The sequence below is a fragment of the Pocillopora damicornis genome, chromosome 10 (assembly GCF_964200805.1).
Source record: "Pocillopora damicornis chromosome 10, jaPocDami1.2, whole genome shotgun sequence".
Taxonomy (NCBI): Eukaryota; Metazoa; Cnidaria; class Anthozoa; order Scleractinia; family Pocilloporidae; genus Pocillopora; species Pocillopora damicornis.
Genome location: NC_142679.1, coordinates 22593385 through 22607699, shown reverse-complemented (window position 1 = coordinate 22607699; position 14315 = coordinate 22593385). Strand labels below are relative to the sequence as shown.

Sequence of the window (14315 nt, the reverse complement as noted above, 5' to 3'; positions counted from 1 at the left end):
GATAATCCGATGGTTTCAAAACCGGGGATTATTGGCCAATCTATTGCACTGCGGCGTGTGCAACCAAGACATGATAATGGTTCAACGAAACGATGCCCACGTGGACGGATTTCGATGGTAGGGAGGAGAATTTGTCCACTAGATTTCGCATGAAAGTGATTATAGATCAAGTGTTGAGGCCTCAAATATTTTAGTCTTCGTTTTGTAGTATTCCGGTAAAAGATTAATTTTGACGAAGTCGATGGAGACTTGTACGCGAGAGAACATTATCCTCTAAAATGCGACTAAGAAGCTAAGCAATATAACCATAATTATGGTCAGTTAAAATCAATCTTATTTATCTCCAACTTGATATGTTTGATTTAGGAAAATAAAACAAACACACACAAAAGAAACAAAACGAAACGAAAACCAAAACAGCCTCAACATAAGCGCTTTAGTGATCATCTGCTCGTAATTTGTTCCTCGTGAACGACAGGCACCGCGCAGGTGGGCTACGGTTGACGCCCCGTTTTCGATTGATAAAATGTAAATTAAGTGTAGTTCGAAAGGATGTATGATTCCCTTGTCACTTCTTCATTTTCCATTTCGTTTTCCTTTTTTTTTCCCGAGACAGCTCGGATATTAACGAATCCCGGCAAATGTTTAAAACGGTCGTCTCATCTTGTCTCACCCTTTGTTTAGGAGATGCTATACTTGCAAGATTGACAAATTCTTTCTTTGCCAAGTTTGTTTCTGCATTTCTAAATATAGCAAACTTTAAATAAAGTAACAAGAAACCCCCTATAAAGTTATATTTTTTTAGACTCATAAGCATAGAGGAAATTTGCCTGTGAACTGCAACATTAAAAAAATCAAGGCCTTTTTCTTTACCTTTAAAGATGACAAGGACAAGGGAGAGCACAGAGATAAGGTTGAGGAGAACAAGACTTTAAGTGAGGGTACGATTTGACAAACACAATTTATTAAGTGTCATGGCTAGTGAATTTCTTCAGCTTTCTAATTTGCTCAAAGCATTCCAAAATGGGAAATTCCACTCCCAGATGACCAATAGCAAAACCCTATAAACAACTCACCACAACAATTTCTTCTTACTATACCCACAGAACTAGAAAAGAAGAAAAAGAAGAAGACACGGAAGAGAAGAAAGAAGAAAAATATTGCATCTCTGCAAGAAGGCAACAAAGAAACTAGTGAAAGTGTAGAAGTTGTAAATGAGAGCAACAATTAGCCTTTAGTGACAGTGCAGTGCCTTGTACTTAGCCTTAAGTTTTCTTTTCATTCCTGTCATAAAGTTTTCTTTGTAAATATGATGAGAATAAATGATATCAAGTTTTCCAACATGTATTAGTTGTTTGGTATATTTGACAACATTTTCCAGAGGCAAAGAGATCATTGAGCTATAATAAATATGCTACAGATAATAACAATTTTTGTTTTGGTCATCATGGTCATTAACCAAATATATTCCCCTCATTATTTGTTTCTTAAAAACTCTAACAAAATCATTTTATAAATCAAAGCTCTCTTTCTAAAACTATCCTTTTTTCTGTGTCGTGATAGAAAGATTGGTGATCCAAGACCAACCGAAGCAATCTCATCTCTGTAATAATCTGGAAAATTTTCTGAAACATTAACATGTAAGAACATTTTTTTGTAGCGAAGTTAGATTTCTCATTTTAATTTGTATTTATTTTGATTATATCCCTGAGATAAAAAGATGGTTTACGAGGAAAAACTCATTTTAAGAAAGAAATTATCATTCATGTCTTTAAGATCGAATATCCTATAAATACAGTCTTCATTAAAGAAAAAAAAAACTAAAACAGCACAGTATGATAAAATATTCCTTGCATTGACACATGAAATTTCAGGAACATTTGACCTTTATTTTTCAAAATTTATATCTTTGAGATGGTTATAATTTCTGCCATCCCTCGTTGTGGAGGAATGAAGTAACTTTAGGGAAGTGGAAGCTTTGAACTTTATTCGATAAACATATTCACTGCTTTTTTCTATGTGCTGAAATATATGCTACCAGCCATATAATAATATTGTTTAAGGCCTTCCCTACCCGTTTACCATACCAAGACATAGAAAATAGAACTTACCTTAACGTATTGTACGAATATCTCAGCGCTAACCTTCCGACCCTACAACAACCTTGGGAAAAAAAATTAGACATCTACGCATGCGCCGAGAGCCGACGTTTGCCGAACGAATCTCGTTTCGTCAAACGAGTCTCGTTTCTTCAAACGAGTCTCGTTTCGTCAAATGAGTCTCGTTTCGTCAAACGAGTCTCGTTGTGTCAAACGAGTCTCGTTTCGTGAAACGAGCCTCGCTTTGACTCGTTTCGATTCTCTCGAACAAACGAGTCTCGTTGAAAATCGTTTATCGAGTGACTCATTAATCGAGACGATTAAAAATCGAGTGGTTTCCCAGAAACCGTGAGTGATCCAAAAAAATTAGACATCTACGCATGCGCCGAGAGCCGACGTTTGCCGAACGAATCTCGTTTCGTCAAACGAGTCTCGTTTCTTCAAACGAGTCTCGTTTCGTCAAATGAGTCTCGTTTCGTCAAATGAGTCTCGTTGTGTCAAACGAGTCTCGTTTCGTGAAACGAGCCTCGCTTTGACTCGTTTCGATTCTCTCGAACAAACGAGTCTCGTTGAAAATCGTTTATCGAGTGACTTATAAATCGTGACGATTTAAAATCGAGTGGTTTCCCAGAAACCGTGAGTGATCCCTCGTCAGTACTGTAACCGAGCTCGATAAACGAATTTTGTCGAGCTCGATAACTAATCGAGCTCGATTAGTAATCGTACTCGATTAGCGATCGAGCTCGACTTGTAGTTATCGAGCTCGATTATCAAACGTCGTTTGCTTATCGAGCAGGAATGGTAATCGAGTACGACAAATCGATATCGAGCTCGGTTGCCCAGAAACAAATATTGATCCAAAGTTTCTAGCATTCATGCCTTTTAGGGTGCATCAGTTTGAAGCATATTAACTATTAATAATTAAGACCGGAAATGCACGAATCTTCAGATTTAGATATTATGAAATTTGAACAAACATTATTAAGATCAACTTAAAAGCCAAATTGTGACAAAGAGTCAGGCTCTATTACCCATAACATGTTTCAGCTAAAGGTTTAAAGAACTGCTTTTTTCTTTAAATCTTCATTTGGCCCATGATAATTAATTTTCATTTTGAAACTGTAGAAAAGCGGTGTTAGGTTTTATGTCGATCCAGCCGAGCTATTTCAGTCAAGTTTAAATAAGCCTCTCAATTTCTTTTTAAAATACAAAGGTCCGCCATTGGCCATCTTATCCATCCTATGGGATCGAAAAGTCAAAAACATTCATGAACAGCATTTCAGAGACGTCAGTAATTACTCTGAGGTAAACTTTCCCTTTAGGCTTCTCCAAAAGCTATTTCCCTAAAATTTTATCCGTTTGTATTCATCTTACATCAAAAACTTGGGTTGTAAAATGACAAAATACTCACGAGCCTCTTGTAAAATGTATTTGTTATCCCATACTATTGCAAGAAGAGTAAGTATTTAGACGAAATAACTCATTATGCCGATGTGAGGAGAAGAGTCTTGTGCCAACTCCCCCTCCTCCCCCGCCGCCTTTAATTCAGACGCTATGAGATTGTTGTACAGGGAAGGTTGACGGGGGGTGCGGGTTTCTCGAGCAAGGGCCAGGGAGATGAAAAGCCCCGTCTATGCTTCACTTTACGTCTTTTAAAAGAACTTTCGAGCAAAGTTGGATTTTTTATTGCGAAACAATTATCACTTCCTTTCTGCAAGAGATTGTAATAACAGGAACCGACTTGTTTTAGTTGATTTCAAACTGTGCTAGCGAATAATTAGCCCCATCAACATGACAAGTTTTTATATAACCACACACGACAAAATCCACGAATACTACAATATATTTTGACTTCGGCTTGAAAGTGCTCAAGCCCCAAATTACCCTTTTTTTCGGGATATGAAAGGGCTTTGGTACAATTTTATGGAAAAAGGGTCAAGATTTTACCCTCACACTTATTCAAATCTTCTCTTCAATAATAATCACTGAACTATAGACATGTATGATCAGAGGTGACAAGAAGCTAAGACTTGAGAGATAATGGGTGCTTGACGTCTTTTCCCGAATCTTTGCTCAACAATTTTTTTTTTGAAGATCAAAAATTCCATCTCATACTCGGGACAAAGATTTTAAGGAATAGTATGAGTCGAAAAAATAGTTTATTTTGGTTTTTTTTCCTAAAGACGCCAACTTGTAAGATTTTAGTTTCTTATTTAAATTACCCGAAAATTATAAACCTGCCAACATGGCGCAACTTGAGCTGGTTACTTTCAGTAGGTTCTGAACGATTCCTTTAATGCAAGGAGAATCTGAGAAAATGTGGCAACAGTCATGTCCCTGAAATTTCTTCAGCTCATATACAGACATTGCAAGACCCCCAACCCCCGCACCAGCTTCTGAAAATTTCGGTAAATTTCCTGGACACATCCAAATTTCCTTTAACTTTTGAAAATGTTTGCAGAGTTAATAGGGACGCAAACTGCCTCTTATATCTACAATTCACTATCCACTAGGCCTGTGTTCAAGGCCATTCAACGGTCACGTGAGTCGTAAGTGAATCTTCCGTCTCTAACCAAGAGAGGCAACGTTAAGAGGGTTGAGAAAGTAAGGCAAGAAAAGAGACTAAAAGGATAAGGAAGCAAATAAACCAAAAACCAAAAACGAAGGTCAGAAAATTGTTGCACTGAACTTGAGGATTCTCGTATTTCGGTGAAACATATTTCCACGTTCTTTCCCCCAATAAAGTATTATTATTTCTCAATGTGTTATTTTATAACTTAAGTGCAACTAAGTAAAGAGCCATTACTGACATCTAGGAACCAATTTATTGATTTTTAACATAAAGTAATTTAAACAGACACAGCTGACTGAAAACTCACGCAAAATGATAGTTGTTATTACAATTACACCTTTCTCCTCCTTTTTATATGAAAGAGCGCGAGAGCCTCCTAAAAAGTTATTCTAAATGTTGACAAAAGCATTCTGATCTAACAAGTAAATAAAGTTTTGCGGAAACTTAAACGTGTCATATAAAACACGTTGGCATATATAACCGCTTTTATGCCCTGCTCTCTGAAAAGAGAAACAGAACCTAAATGACTGAATCTCGTTTTAGCATTCGTTAGTCTCCTCTCAATTAATCAACATCTGGAAACACATTACTTAAAGTGGCCACATCGACAATTTGGCATCGACCCTGGGCAATTTTTTTCAATTACTTTACAGGATTCCGCTAGAAGTGAAACTGAACCCTTTTCAATTGACTGGAAATCCTAAAACCAAAACTAAAACAATAAAAATGACGTATTCCATTGATAAAAACCAAAAGACGCCAAACGTATCACAAATTAGTAAAACACACTTTTCGCGAATAGTTTGCAACCGGCGCCGGTAAAAAATGCAGTCTGTGTCGTGCGCAGCAAAATACGACCCAAAGGGAGGAGAAACAAGGATACTGGGTCTAACTGATCGTATTAAAATTGAAAATCGAGTTTGGTTTTGACTTAATCAACAAAAATGAAGTGATAAACCCTTGTAGTCAGTTGAAAATCAGTCTTAAATATGTGTAATGATTGAAGTGCAGAAAAATATGAAATACTATGTTCACAACATTTTCTCTACAAAATACTCACTAGTCCTCATTACCTGCATGTTATTTGTGAATTAGTTCTCAATTGATGCACATGTCCATCTGATAAATTGCTTAGAAAAGAGGCGGAAAAAGAACAAAAACAGAAGTTTTTGTTGGAGATGTATTCGTTAGGTCAGGAGATGTTCGCAAATAGATCTATTCTGGAACATTATGTTTGTAGATGTAAAATCTGAACTCAAACACAAATGACTTTAATTCCTCAGGTCGCACCGTTTGGTCAGCACCTTAAAACGCTCATCAACTAAACTTGAAGATTAAACAAAAGATTTTTCAACTCCGGAGTTTAAAGACTAACAACAATCAGTCTTCAAAACAGATTAGCCTTACACGTTACAGAAAGTGCTGCCGGGAGCATGTCACTGAAGAAACGTGATGATCACTCTACCATTTTCAAAGCTATTAAAACAACATTCATTCTGCTGATTTGTCCCACTGTTGAAAGATCCACCCCCTCCCCCACAGGAAAACTGTTCATTAGCTCCACCATTTCCTCCAGAGTAACCTCCACCACCTCCAGCTCCACGGTCGCGTCTAAGAAAACCACCGCCACCTCCGAACCCGCCCCTGGCATGTCCACCCACTCCTCCGTGAAGATATCCTTTGCCTCCTTGACCAGAACCTTTTGAAGAACTACTTCCATTACTGTAGAAGCCGCCGCCACCACCACCTACCATAAACGAAAAGTGAGAAGCAGTTGTCTCATTGATAATATTCGCAATATTATCAATTAAGTGCACTTCTCAATTTTTGGAAGTTTATTTTGAAATATTATTGGGTAGTCAATTGCTAGAAAAATACAAAAGCTCATTGCGATATGAGAAACGTAAATGAAGTGATGCGTTTGTACATTGACGGATCGATGGTGAGCAGTAAATAAATGTGAACGAATTTTAAAAACTGAACGGGCGAAACCCAGTTGAACTTAAGATATTCTAAGAGGTTCCTCCGACAAGAGAAAAACTTCAAAGTTAGAATTAGTGATTTCAATAATTAAGTTCTGACCAATCTTACTGTTATCTTCCTGTCCTAATGTATTGAACATACTGATTGTTTTTCTTTCTTCTTTCTCCGCTTACCTGCGGATTGACCACTCCTTTTTCCTCCATTTCCGTTGCTTCCTCCTGAACCTAATGGCAAGTTATACCCTCCATTCCCTGTTGTGTTTATGGACGCATCACATCCTGGATGTTGTTCCGATATATTTTTAATTCCTCCTCCACCTCCAGCTATAATCAAAGGCTTGTTGTTTTCTCTCACTACAAATGTACCTCCTCCACCTCCGGCAGTTTTTGGGTTTTCATTCCCTTTTTCCCCTTTTTGACCAACAAGTACATGAATGATCTCATCTTTGGTCAAATTAAAGTTTCCAATCATTCGTGCCCCTCTTCCTCCGGTTTTTATAAAACTGTCCTCACCGTACCCCCCTGAGGCTCCTATTGCTTCTATTCTGTATTCACCAGTGCGTGGCACAGTCCACAGTTGAATACCGCTGAGCAATTTTACTTGTCCGTCATGATCTTGATCTTTGTAATGACTACCAATCGCGTCTGGACCCTTTGGTCCAATCTTACCAAGATTTGTAAACACAGCTGTAAATCCTGTGTAAAACCATAGAATAAAAGTAATGTTTTTGGTAAGAGATTGTCAAAATTTTCTTTGCCATTTCTGAGGAAATGTTATTACATTACGCAAATTATTGAATCACCAAAAAAAATGGAATAGAAACGTCAGTCACTTGGAGTGTTCGAACAAGTCGTACTGTGCATCTTCCGACGCTTGCTCACGATTTTATTTTTAGAAAGTAGAAATGCTCGATATTCGGACATTGAAATGCTTTCCTTGCTCTAAGGATTACATTGGACTTTAAGATATTGATTGCCGTTCGGAATCAAAATGGTGTTTTTGAATAATTTGAATTGCGACAATGTACTCCGACAAGTGTACTTTCTCAGACTGTGCGGCTTAGCCACCACGAGGTTTTGTTGTTGGGAAACCTAAAAATATCAAGAAAACACAAAGTTTCCTTCCCACTCCCACAATTAGAGTAGTATTTATCGCAAAATTATTCCAGTTTGTGGTTCGGCGATCACACGTGAGAGTGAAAAGGGGAGAGTGAAGGAGGAAGGAATTCCATGTGACCAAAGCTGATAAGTGAATTGAATAATGCTATGCAATGCAATTTTCAAATCATTATGACAAGTTTTGGTAGGTAAGACTTAATTTAATGAGGGTAACATTTGACAGTAATAAAACTGATAGCCCTAATGGCCCTAAAAAAACAAACAAATAAAAAACAAAACAAACTAATGGCAATAGTTATAACAATATTAATTGTAATAAAAATAGTATATAGGCCTTTGCGCATCGCAAAATAAGTTTATAAAATGTGGTTATATACAGATTTTAATATTTACATGAATAATTGCGTAAGAATTTGATTATTTAAAATTATTTTAAAAAGGGAACGCTTAAAGTTTTTGACACTAGTACTCTGTTTGAGGTCCACACTTAGTTTGTTCCATTCCTTTGTTGCTCTCACAGCAAACTTTCGACCACCTTCCTTACTTCTCTTATATCGAGGGCAACTTAAGTTAAGATTACAGAGACGAGTTGATCTATGATGTGTGATAAGTAAATTATTTATATATTCAGGGTTATTGCCACTCAGCCTTTGTAGGTTAAAGTGCATCGATTTAAATATGATTCAGCATAAAAGGGAATCCACTTCAGCGAGTTAAATAAGCCGACAGAAGGTGTTGTTCTTTTGGCATTGAAGACGCAGGACTTTCAAAAGATTTTCTTTACTTCAAGAAGTCCAAATCATACTGCCGTAAAGCAATATAGGTTTAATGTTAGTAGAGTAGTATATTTCTCGTTGACTGCGTTTTAAATATGGACTTATGTTACGAAGGAGTCCAATACGTTTCGCCAACGTTTTGCATAACTCCTCAATTTGGCATTTAAATAAAAGATCGTGATCTAACGTTACCCCTAAAAGTTCTCTCAGATTGTATTGGTTTTGCCTTACTTCGCCCTGTTATTGGTGCAGAAAACTCGCGTCAACTTGTAACAGCTCGATTGTGATTGAGATGACACACAGCAAACAATATTCAAGCGCTCGCTTTTGAACAGGAAATGAATTATTATCTGGTACAAATTACTCGTTACAAGAAGTACCGCTCAATCGTAATTGTCACGTAGGCCTAACCTTGTACACAGCCATACAGTTCTACCCTCATTGATATCCAGTCCTGCCACTCTACCGGTTTAAAACGAATGTAGCGCGCTGTGATTGGTGGGTTAAAGTCGTGATAAACCACGGTACTCTGATCAATGTTTCCAGTAAAAACCTTTGAAGTAACAACATAAGAGGTTTTCCATTAAATCTTTGATAAGAATTAATTTAATGAATATCAGTTATTACGATGTGAAAACAGTCCCACAACTCATTCATACACCATTCCTCTAATTGTGCCTCTCGGAGGCCTCAATTTGCAAAGCCCCTGCTAATGATGATCCAAAAATACTTCTTTCCCTGTTTAAACGGGAATCAATACACAAGAAATCAATTTTACCTTCGTTGTGTTTTGTCCTGGGACTGTATAATTGTAGAACCTTTCCGTATCGTTGCCGTACTGTAGATTGTATTTTGTAACCCACTCCCTCTGGTGTCCATTACTTCCTTGTGTTGCTACACGTGTCACTTGAGTGTGCAGAGTAACCAGATCAACTTGGAGCCACTGATCTGTATCATTATTTTCAGCTGCCCAAGATCCCTCTCTGTCAGGATTTACAACTAGAAGTCTGCTCTGAGCGGCGGAGTGTTTAGAGTCTCTCTCTGAAGAGGCGCTTAACTGTCCGTCAGAGATTTCATCGCTTTGGATGCCAAGAAATCTTCCACATTCTGTTTTCGAAAGGTTAGCAGGCGTTTTACAAATATAACTTATCTACAGCAGCGAAATAAAAGTAGCTATGAGATCATGAAGTAATTAATCAAGCGTAGTTTACACTGAGCTAAAAAATGTCGTTAACACAATCACAGAAACTCTCAACGAAATGAAAAACCTTAAAAAGCTCCTATGATCAGATCAACTGTAATGCATACAATGATTATCAGCTTTAGAGGAAAACCATTTCCTTACCTTTCACGCATCCATACAGTTCCACTCTCATTGATATCTCGCCTTCCCACTCCACTGGTAGAAAACGTATGTACCTTGCTGTGATTGGTGGGTTCAGGTCGTGATAAACAACACTGTTCTCGTCAATGTTTCCGTCAAATTCCTGCATCATAATAGATGTGAAATAAATGTTGAGTGTTTTTATTTAAAATGCGCAGTATGTGCCCGCCTTGCATACATAAGAATTTTTTAAAAAAAGCTATATAATTATATTATGCTGTTTTTCACTAGGTAAACCGTAAAATATATCACGAGCGATTTGATTCATGAAGTTTATCCCATGCCACCGTACGATAAATTAAGTCGAACTTTTTCTACAAATATCTATCTGAGGGTAATCAAAAACTGGATCAAGATGAGATTTGTACCTGGGCGAAGAAAATGGTAAATGTATGAAATTTTCATACATCGTAACAATTTTCTTGAACAACTGCCGACTCATGCATCGTAACAAATCGAGTAACGAAGAGGATTGTTTGTCCTAGCAAACTACTCAAAGAACACATTGGGAAGTTTAAGTTAAGGAATGAACTTGGCTTTGTGTACAATAAGCAGCTTATGTTTTAGAACCCTTCCACGCCTCTGATCAGTTTTACCTTTGATATGGTTTTTCCTTGTTCCGTGTAGTTTTGAAATCTCACTCCATAGTTGCTGTATTGTAGCTTGTACTTCTTCACCCATTTTTTATGTTGACAGGATCCCTGTGTTGCTACTCGTGTTACTTCAGTGTTTTGAGCCCTGAGATCGAGCTGAAGCCACTGATAAATATCATTCTCATCAGCTATCCAAGTCCTCTCTGTGTGATGTAATCTTACAATTTTCGCGTCATTCTCTTTTTGGGACGAGAAACTTATCTGCCCATTGGTGATTGCACCACTTTCCATACCAAGTGTTCCAAGACAACGTAAATCTATTTTAAAACAAAAGGAATTCTAAAATAATCAAATAAAAAAATAGAGAGTCGCAACATCTTAATATACCTTAAATTGCTCACACGCCATTGGTAGATATTTTCCATTTTTCATAATCAAGTACATTTTGACTTCTGCCCACATCAGGTGTATTTTGTTAATGAGAAAATATCTCCTTAGTTCTGATTATATGTTTGTGAGTAAACGTTGTTGCGAAGAGCTTGGTGTATAATCTTCCATTTTAACAGATCAAGAGCATCAGATCTCTTCATTGATGTTATCAAGCATTTTCTCACATAAAACTTTGAAAGCCCACAATATATAGAAATCTCGTTTTAATTACTTTTTCTGCAAATTGTTGGATTAATTGATGGCGTTCATCCTTTATTCGAAATGAGTTGATGTGAACCCAAAACGGGCGAACGTTTTTAAAGCGGTGTTATTATGTCGGTCGCTCATGATAAACAACAGATATCAGTTTGACTGTGTTACGAAAACGTGTCTACTTGCTCGTGGGTCAGAATACTTCTAAAACATTCAACGAACCTGACTAGAATAATTCTTGATCAAACTTTAAGGTAAAGGTCTTTCTAGAAATTCCCAATTACATGTAGAAACTTGATTATAGGGAATTACGCAAGGCTATTTTTTGCCGATTAGGCTTACATAGTTAACTTATTATGGAACTTCTTGAACCTTAGAAAAGGTATTTAAGAGTGACACTTTAATACTTGGCATGCGTATAAAAGCTTTTTGAGCGGGAAGGTATCATTTTCATGAAAATATCAATTACTGGAATAAACCAGTTTGCTGCCGCTACCAGCGATGCCGAGTTCCGAGACCAAAAGGTCCTTTAAAAAAGATGCTCTTAACAGACAGCTAATTCGGTTTTTGAAGCGTAGAATTGTAATATATATATCATTTTAATTTAAATTAAATATTCCTTTCTTTCAATGTTGAAATGGGCTTCTAGATTGGGCTCGCACTTTAAAATTACCTCTGATGTTGTAAACCTGAAATGCATTGGCGTCCCCAAGACCACACTTCTTAGATTCCTTAAGTTTTTTAATTTTCTGCAGTGTAGTAGCACATGCTGAACACGTGTCATTATTCTCAACTGCAAATAACCTGTAACCTGCTCTAATTACAGCCACTGCGCACTTTGAAATGAAGCTCCCAGGCTGTGCAGGGTAAATTCCATTCAAGATAGGATCGGACCCAGTCAATTCATGGGTTAAACGACTTGTACCATCCAATTTGTAGCATCCAACACTTTTATGTCCTGAAAGAGTAAACAGCAAGTAGAGCCGTACAACATTGTAACTATCAACTAGACCGGGTAACAAAAATGTAAATAGAGGGGGTAAGTTTCAAAAGAAACTATGGTGCTACGTCGGTGGGAGAGTATAACAAACCGCCGTAAAGAGTTTCAAGCTGAAGTTCCGAGCGTTAGCTCTTCGTCAGAGCGAAGGACGAAGAGATAAGAAGCATGGTGACCTATATTTTTTTATTGTAGTTTTTGAAACAGACATTGTTAAGGAACATTGAAGGAAAAAGTTGTTCGAATTTTTTTTTCTGAGGAATCACCTGAGGTCGTCTCATATTCACTTCAGAGATCATTATAGTGTTCTTTTCAAGAAACATAATTTGCATGTGTATTTTATTTTGCCATTAATACTTTAGATCAATGTCGGTCTTGATCAAAGCAACTTCGCACCTGCCCCTCCCCAAACCCAACCACAGTCAACTCATAAACAGCTTGAGTTAATGTTGGGTCAGGGGAGGGGTAGGTGTGCAGTTCCACGTTGCTTACACTTTTTCAAATTTTTCGGATTTTTCATGATCTGTAATAGAAACTTCCTCCAGAAAAGAATTCAGAGAAAAAAAAAAAAACGACCCAAAATTTTTTCTACCTTTCAATCCAAAAATGAAAAAGTTCCAGCAAGTAGGAAGTTGATAGGAATAGGGTTTTCGATTGATTTTGCTGTTATGTCAGTTCCCTTGGGTTATCGGAAAATTCCCCTCTCAAAGATTTCGAATAGAATCCAGTAATAGGTCTGCAGCAAGTGAAGTATGCAAAAAGCAATTCTCTGCAGAAGTCGTAGTCTTCTCGAAAGGCAAATGATTGCTCCCACAAAACACAAAGAAACGCCTATCCACAAAATTAAAATGAAATCGTGTTTCACCATCACACATCACATAAAATGGGTGTGTAAGCGACAATTCGCCTTTAATTTAAGCAAATTTTATTGAAACAGAAGCTTTAGCAAGATTTCCTTAAAAAATAACATTCCAATATGCACGGAATTCTTTGTAACAGAAAACAGCAGCATAAATAATAACTGCCGCTTTGTTTTGGAAAAGTATGGGGTTGTACGGAAATATTTTCAAAGCTTTTTAGGGCGACTAAATCTAAATCATGGGGATCCATAATTCCAGCCTTGCGGGGCACTGCGGTTGTAGCATGGATAACTTGGTATAAAATGTTTAGTACACTCTTACCCTTAATGTAATAGACATGATTGATTTGCTTTCCTCCTTTACCACCAGGCGGACATTGCTGTGATTGGTTATACTTGTGGAAGGTCGTTATGGCCGAAGCACTGGCTTGGCATCGTCCACCATCCTGAACCGCAAAGATGTGAAATCTTTGCCTCTCGGCAGCACGAAAACATTTGTCGATGGAATCATTCCTTGTTGAGTAGTTACCATCCAAGATATCATCTTTTCCTTCCAATGTTTCTATGGCAGGACTGGTTGTATTGTCTTTGAAGCAACCAATTGACTCGTAGCGATTTGATGCTATTAAATAAAGTTTCAAAGTTTTCGTCAAACCTTGAGTGAGACGGTCACTATTCTTACTATGATTTTCTTCTATCATTTATGGACACACACTCTCAGGTATCTTGTGAAATATTTAATTACGAATTCTTCCTGTAATTAAAGCGGAATTGTGATTATCCCATCTATCTTTTAATCTTATATTTTAGTCTTGGGAATTAATGATCAGAGATTTCACATGTGGCGGATGAGAAGATGAATACAGTAATAAAAAAGGGGTGCGAGAGCGTTAAGAAAACCTGAGGATCTCCCGACAAAGGAGTGTCTTTTCTTCAGGATTTAAAGCTACTTGCAGACAAGTATTTATTGATAAAAGAATGTATTACATAAATCTCAGATACGAGATGTCAAATTTAGTGGTTTTTGAAATTTTTGCTTGCAAAATTTTTTTCTTTTACTGCATTGAGCTCTCTCCGTCTCTTGGTGTTTTGTATTTTGCGGCGAGAGAGAAAAGTTCTCTTGGTCTTTGACGCTCTTTAAAGGGTCACGAATACCCTTTTAAACTGGCCTATCGGGGTGTCTATGACAAGCCAATTGTCCTCTTACGGAGTTGGGTCTCCCTAAATCTTTTCTTCTTTTGGTTCGTCTGATGAAGGTAAATGATTTGATGCGTTGTTTTTCCGTTATATTG

The 14315-nt window shown here is 37.3% G+C and overlaps 1 protein-coding gene across 1 annotated transcript; it reads right to left on the bottom strand.

The window, feature by feature from the left end:
* Positions 1–5014: 5014 nt before the first annotated feature.
* Positions 5015–13724, bottom strand: LOC149039433 (uncharacterized). The gene is made up of 8 exons (XM_089185804.1): positions 13346–13724; positions 11841–12125; positions 10529–10842; positions 9894–10035; positions 9327–9655; positions 8960–9101; positions 6828–7349; positions 5015–6418 (listed from the first exon to the last, which is right to left on the bottom strand). The coding sequence occupies exons 1-8, from the start codon at positions 13722–13724 to the stop codon at positions 6108–6110; spliced, it is 2424 nt and encodes an 807-aa protein (XP_089041930.1). The 3' UTR covers positions 5015–6107.
* Between the last annotated feature and the right edge of the window lie 591 nt (positions 13725–14315).